This window comes from Pteropus vampyrus, unplaced genomic scaffold (genome assembly GCF_000151845.1).
Source record: "Pteropus vampyrus isolate Shadow unplaced genomic scaffold, Pvam_2.0 Scaffold18, whole genome shotgun sequence".
Classification (NCBI taxonomy): domain Eukaryota; kingdom Metazoa; phylum Chordata; class Mammalia; order Chiroptera; family Pteropodidae; genus Pteropus; species Pteropus vampyrus.
Window position 1 is genome coordinate 3,377,811 of NW_011888799.1, and position 7,007 is coordinate 3,384,817.

At 50.2% G+C, this 7,007-nt stretch overlaps 1 protein-coding gene across 4 annotated transcripts in view; it reads right to left on the reverse strand.

The window, feature by feature from the left end:
• Positions 1-2,810: 2,810 nt before the first annotated feature.
• MOCS1 (molybdenum cofactor synthesis 1) overlaps positions 2,811-7,007 on the reverse strand; it is a 36,367-nt gene continuing 32,170 nt past the window's right edge. For 2 of the 4 annotated variants that reach the window (XM_011354567.2, XM_023527565.1), the window contains 2 exons: positions 6,355-6,402; positions 2,811-4,389 (listed from right to left, as the gene is read on the reverse strand). In XM_011354567.2, the coding sequence (XP_011352869.1) occupies positions 3,629-4,389; positions 6,355-6,402 (809 nt within the window). In that variant the 3' untranslated portion in view covers positions 2,811-3,628. Of the gene's footprint in view, positions 4,390-6,339; positions 6,403-7,007 lie in introns of all 4 variants that reach the window. The other 2 variants (XM_011354568.2, XM_023527564.1) reach the window with 2 other exon arrangements.

Genomic DNA, 7,007 nt, shown 5'->3' on the forward strand with positions numbered 1-7,007 from the left:
ACCTTTGGGTTCCCACAACTATGGCTATCAGGTACTTGATGAATCTGGTAAGGGAAGGGTTTTCACAGAGACCCCACTCATCACACCTCACATCTTGGGCATAGGTACTTGAAAATAACTCTCCCCCTGCCTTCCCCAGACAACCGGACCATGCTCTTGAGGTGAGAATGACCTCCCATGTTGGCTCGGAGATCCTGACAGCCCCTCACTAGAGGGGGTAGCACTTGAATGCCTAGTCCCACTCCAGAGCTTTCTGGTCTAACAATCAGAGCCCCCCGCCCCACAACTCTTTCGCTAACATCTGCCTCAGGGCAGAAGCCACAGTGACCTCTCACTCTGTCCAGCATTCAGACCACCTCGAACCATGTGTATCTATCTGGCTGAGGCTAGCCCTGGGGCATTAGTTCCTGAGAGTCCTAAGGGCCAAGGCTGCCCTCTGAATTTACATACCATCTTTGAGGGTGTCTCATCCTCGGAAACACACAGACTGAGCCCAGAGCAGGCAGGGGAAGCTAGGGAGATGGAAGATGAGGATGAAGGAGGAAGGCCGATTTCCCTGGGTGTTCACTGCCTGAAGGAGCCAAGGGGGAAAGGCTGAAAGTGGGGGTCACTAACCCATCTTTGGTATCTGACTTGGTTCTTCAACCTGACCTCCAAGGGGCCCATTCAGGTCCTCCTGTTCACCCCCACTTTACATTCTGTCCATCTTGAGCGGGTATGTTAAGGGATGTGTCTAAACAAAATTTTGACTTCTAAAAGAAGGGAGGTGAAGTCAGCTCCATCAGGGGTCTTATTTTCAATATATTTTCTCACCCTAGAATTGACCTTTATCCTGCATCTGCCTGCCTGACTACCCTCAAACCCCGCCACCCCCATCAACTAGCTCTTTGCCCCTCTATTTTCCCCTCCCTTTGTTTCTCAACTTTCCAACCTAGTCCAGTTCAAGGTTATGGCCAATGGACAGACGGATGGGCTGGGCCTACTCTTCAGCTGCCTATCCATCTTTTCCCTACATCAGATTCCTGTGAGTGGGGCCATAGTAGCTGCAGGGGTGGGGCAGAAGAAACACAAGGTTGGTGAACCCAGCATGTGTGTTGGTTTGAGGTGGAGGGATCTGAGCAAATGCAAGCCTGGCCAGGACAGGTGTGAAGTGGCCATCTTGGAGCCCAGGTGAGGGCAAGATAAAGGCTTCCAGGAAAATCAGCTGCAGAGAGCTCTGTTATACCCATCTGTACACCCAAAAGCCCCCACCCCAAGAAGTTGGCGTTCTGATTATGGAAGGTTGTAGATGGGGTCTCTGAATGTCTTCTTCCAAACTGGCAAGGCTGGGGTCAACTTAATCCATAGGGGCTGGGAACAGGGGAGGGCTCTACTTCTACCCAACAGGCACATCCAAGTCCTGGCATTCCCACCCGCTATGGAAGACTGAATACTCACCAGGAAAGACAAGGAATATGGAAGCTGTTCAAGACACATTGGATCCGCAGAAAAGCATAGTTTGGTTTAAGTGTTTACAGAGGACACGTACATTGTTCCAGGGCTCAGGCTTCTCACCCCAAAAGATTTTTCCTTCTCTATTTATTATTTTCAAGATCTGGCCAGTGGCTCTGGCACCAATGATAGACATCATTTTAGCCAGATCACCAACAGTGCCTTGGACCATGGATCATCATAGCTGAATCAGCAAGAAGGGGCTAGTACCCCATGGTGGCTGAGTTGATCCTTGATGTGCTAAATGTTTACGCGTATTATATTTGTTCCTTGGTCTTTTTTCAGTGCCCTTCCCACCCTTCCTTCCACCTTCAGGTAAATTTCTCCAGCTATCTAATTTTGTGTCCAATGTAAAATTCAGTTAACCTAATGCAACCTGTCCCCTTCTCAGAAGCAGCACCCACACCTTCTCCTCCCATGTGGAAAGTAGATGTGTTTAGGGTGGTGGGAGGAAAAAATTCTCCAGGTGGATGGGAAAGGTCTGGTCCAGGTTCTCCCCACCCTCATCCCATTTCCACCAACTGGGGAGCCATGACCACTTCTACCAAGGACGCCTTCATGCCAGGGCTCTCTCACCAGCTGTCTCAGACAAGAAATGAGGCTAATGTATGAAATCGGCAGTGTCTTTTTTACCTGCACCTTTTTTATAATATATTGTAATACTAAAAAATATTAAATCCATACCATCCCCCTCCAGCCTACCTTGAACCTGGTGCCTTCTTCTTATGAGGGACTTGAGGTGTCCTGGGGAGCAGGCTCAACTGGTGGTGCGTTGGAATCAGCTCATACTGGCTCTGAAAGCACAACTGTAACATTTTTCAGGAATTCTGCAAGCCAGCTCATGTGGTATATAGTAGCTTGAAATTGGCCTTGGAATTTGGCTTTTTCTTTGCCCAAGAACCTGCTGTTAAATATTCACCAGCACACTTGGGTGTAGGGCAGTGAGCAGGCAGGCCGAGGGTGTCACCGAGGATAGATCCAAAGCCTATCCACATAGAAAACCCAGCACACGAGCCCAAAGCTTAGGGATATGAAACCCAGGAACCTCTAATTGCACCTCTGATTTCTAATAGCCAGTGATGAGCTTCAGATAGACTCACCTGACCGTTTTCTGTAGATAGTGCATTTCTACACCCCCCACTCCACTCCTGCCTTCTCCTACAGGGAAGACGGGGGGTATATGAAAGATATGCACCTTCAGCCTTTCCAGCATCTCTCCTGCTCCTCTTCCCCAGAGGAGTGGGCTCTGGGATGGGGTTGAGGGGTGGACATGAAATCCTAGCAGCTCAGTACTCTGTGCACAAATACAGTCCTCATTCTTGCATCTCCAAAGTTGGCACTGCAGCTTTATTTTGTGCGCTGTGAGGGCAAAGGCAATCTTCAACTCCCTTCTTTCCCTGATATATTCCAGAATAAAGGGGTGTTGGTAGTGGGTGGAACAGCCATGCACAGGGCCAGGTGTGGCATTAGGGGTTAGGCAGGAGTCCTCAGGGCTGTTAAAGGAGGGGAACCGAGGAAAGGGAGTGGGCAGGACGGTACAACTGTTAAACAGAAAGCCTGCAAATTTGAAGAGACAGAGACTCTCTTTCTGAGGATGGATGTCAGACAGGGACCGGGCAGGGCTGATTCCACAGACTTGGGCAGGCAAAGCTGCCGAAGAGAAGTTGTTGTACATTCTTAGTGCAAGCTGTGCTTCTCCCCCTCAAAGTGGGTTCCTCTGCTTTGTAAGCCCTTATTTTGTCCCCAGGGAAGCAGCAGAAGAGAAAATCCAAAGTGAGAAGTGGAAGTTATGGGCTGGACTGTCTGAAATAGTCCACAGAAAACAGTGTGATTTTTCGGTTATCTAGCACTGCTCGTTGTGACCGCCTCCCATGACTTTAGTGTCCAGGAAGGCTGAAGGGCCTGCTGGTTTCCTCTGAATAAAGGAAGCCTCGCAGGTCATCATAGGTCACCTAGTAGTAAGGGAGTGGGCTGACCTTGGGTTCCTTGGGTGACCTTGGGTTCCTTGGGTTCTTTGGGTGACCTTGGGTGAAGGTAAACAGTGACAGGGTTAAAGAAACCTGACATCTTTCCCTTGGCCCAAATTGTATCCCATTTCTTGAACTGGCTGGGCCATGGGTGAGCGGGGGCAGGAGGTCTAAGTCCGATGGAAATCCCCCCGCTGACCCCCAGTCTTGCTAATGAGTTTGATCTCCCCCAACACGATGTCCCTGCTGACAGCCTTGCACATGTCGTACAGGGTGAGGGAGGCCACAGCAGCTGAGGTCAGAGCCTCCATCTCTACCCCAGTGGGGCCCTGAGCCCGGCAAGACGCCTGAATCACCACAGCATGGCGTGTGCTGTCCAGCTGCAGCTGCACCTGGACATGGCTCAGGGCCACGTGGTGACACAGAGGAATCAGCTGGCTGGTCAGCTTGGCTCCCTGGATTCCAGCCAGCTGAGCCACCACCAGGGCATCTCCCTTCTTTAGCTGGTTCTCTTGGACGAGTTTGAAGGCCACGGGCCCCAGGAGGACCGTGGCGGAGGCCACAGCCACCCGCTCAGTATCTGGCTTACCACCCACATCTACCATTGCTGCCCGTCCTTCTGTGTCCACGTGGGTTAATCGGTCCGATGTTGGCAGGGGTCCTGAGTGGGTGGCACGAGCCTGGGACATGGGGCTAAGGCACTCTGGGTTGGTATCTGTGTCTGGGTGGGAACTGTAGTGTCTCTGAAGGGAGCCAGACCCCAGCCGCTGCGGGGCAAGGCGAGGGCTCTTGGAGACCCAGCATCCTTTCCACAAAGTTGGCATAGGGTTGGAGAAACGCACTCTGTGTCTCAGACCCTGAACATGGACGGGGTCCCTGGAGGAAATGCTTGGAATGGCTGGTGGAGAATCCTGGAGTATCAAAAATAACTCTGGAAGGCAAGAAAGAAAAAGAAGAAAGACTAAGACCAAAAGGTAATTCTTTTTCCCACTTTTCCTCCTAACCCTTTTCCTACCCCACTTCAAGTTCTGTCTTCCACATTGGGGAAAGAGGAATGAAAAAACAAAAACAATAGCAAGAAAAGATAAAAATAGAAGATACACAGATAGAAGGTCCCTAGAATACAAGCATGCAGCCTTTCTCATCAGGCGTTACACACACAGGACAACGGCCCCAGCAGTTTCCAACTATCCTGTAGTGGTGGTATGGGGGCTATTCCTGGGCACCCCTCCCCACAAAAACCTTGTTGTCGAAGTTCTCTTAAGAAACACCTGAGATCTGAAGACAAGCCTAGATCAGAATTACCTCTTCACATCTCTTCATTTTCTTAAAACTACAGCGAGGTCTCTGCATGAATTACCAATTACAGCTACTCTCATCTTCCCATTCTCTATGAAGAGTTAATAGTGATCATGTCATTTACAGATGAAAATATTTAATCTATTTAAACAACGTCTTTCGAGCTTCCTCAAGCACATCAGACAGGCACACAACATGACAGGCTGATTTCAGTGGCCCAAGGGCCTTGGAACCTCGCAGGCTCTTGTTACTCAAAGGCTGTTGCAAGGACCAGCAGCACCAGCACCATCTGAGAACTGCAGAGCCGCAGAAGCCCACCCCAGACCTCTCAAATCCGCATGTGAAATCACAAGATCCCCAATGATTCAGATGCATAGGAAAGCCTAAGAGGCTCTGTTCTGTGTAACTCCTGGCTTTTAGAAACCTACTTTAATTATTTTATATCTTGGAGAGTAATCATATACCTTATGAAGCAAACGAGTTTACCAACTTCCAGCTTTCAGTCATGCTCTGGACTCCCTATCTTGTTAACGTCAGAGGCACAGCCTTCCTTCTGAAGGAGCTATCAAGGCACCCCCCACTCCTTGTCATCAAGGTGTGTCAGCATCGCTCAAGGCCCAACAAGAGAATGAGGATGCTGCAAGTGGGGGAGGAGAGATGATAACGTTTTCTTCCCGGTGGAGTGCTCCGGTGAGCTCCATTTCCTCTGGGTGGTTGGTGTGCAATGATGGTCCCTGGGCTTTCTCAGGCCCACTGGTGTCTACTCTATTCCTGGCTATGGGCTCACTCTGCTCTAACCCCTGCAGAAAAGTATCCCTTCTCCAAATTTTTCTCACTACTTTCTCTTGCCTAGTGGCACAATTCAGGGGTCCAGACCTGACTCTGGCAAAGGGGACAAGGCCTCCCCTATTCTAGTCTGGGCCTTGTGCCAAAGGGGCTCTTCGTGGCTCAGCCAGTTCCCCCAGGGCTGGAGACCACATCCAGCTCTATAAAAAAGGTGTTTTTATTTGAAGCATCCTATGCACTGCGAGATGTCCTAACCACATAAGCTCCCAGGAGTTAAAAAACTGGAAGTTGAAATCCTTGCTGTGTCCTCCCTGACAATATGAGTAACATTCTTGTTTAGCTTCCTGCCTCAAGCTCTGCTTGGCACAGAAGCTAACACATCAACCCACAGATGCTATTGGTCCGGAGATACCCATGATTGGCCCAAATTACAGAGGGGACGAGACACCTGTAATTGTATTCAAGCTGGGAGATTCTAGAGCTGAGGACAAGGACTCTGTCTTAATCAGGAGCTCCATATTCAAGGAACAACTAATTTAGTGATCATTAAATCTGGAGGACCCCCGTCCCAATTCCTGATGAGATAGAATGATCATTTCTGTAGCATGTTTAGTGAGGGAGGACCGTGCACAGAGAAGAGCAGAAGCAGTAAAGGCAGGGGTATGAAAAGATGAAGGAGGAATAGCAGACAAGTAAGGATGAGAGTATCAGGATGAAAAGCGAGAAATAGGGGTGCCTTATCACAGAGGCCCCACCCCATGGGAACCCCCAATGACAAGGGTGAGTGGTTACGTACTGCTGAGTCACCCACCGATGAGGATCATGGGCCGGTTCTTCATCTGGGAAATATTGAACATGCCTGGGGTAAGGGAAAAAATGGGCAGAGGAGAGCAGGGAAGGGAGAGAGAAAGAGCGAGGAAAGGAAGTTCAGTGACCCAAACATGGACATAGTGGTGTGACAACCCCATGTACGTGCACTCACCTCTGTACACCTGACAAAGCCCCCACTGTATACTGCAAGGTCATCTATGACTGAGCCCAGAACACTCTGTGGATGCCCAGGAAGGCAATGTGTGGGATGAGAGAGGCAATGACACTCCTCTCCCCGCAAGCTAACACAGCCCAAGAGAATTCAGGGTCCCGTCTCCTGCGTAGTCTTTGCTTTGCCAACTTCCCCAAGGAAAACCATCACCACACCCCAAATCTAGAGGCATAACTGGGAATGAGGATAACACTGAGTTTTGCTGGCTCCCTGTCAGGCTTTCCTTTGTCTTCTCACCCAAAACTATGGCCCTCACTCCTGCTGGCCTTCTCCGCACACGCTCCTTACCAGCATGCTGCCGCTTCTTCCTGCCCACGGCAGCCCCAATGATTCTCAGCAGCTCCTCCTCAGAGGCACCTGCCCGCAAGTGATCCCGCAGAGATACCTCTGAGCTCCCAAAGAGGCAAACCTGCAGGGGATCA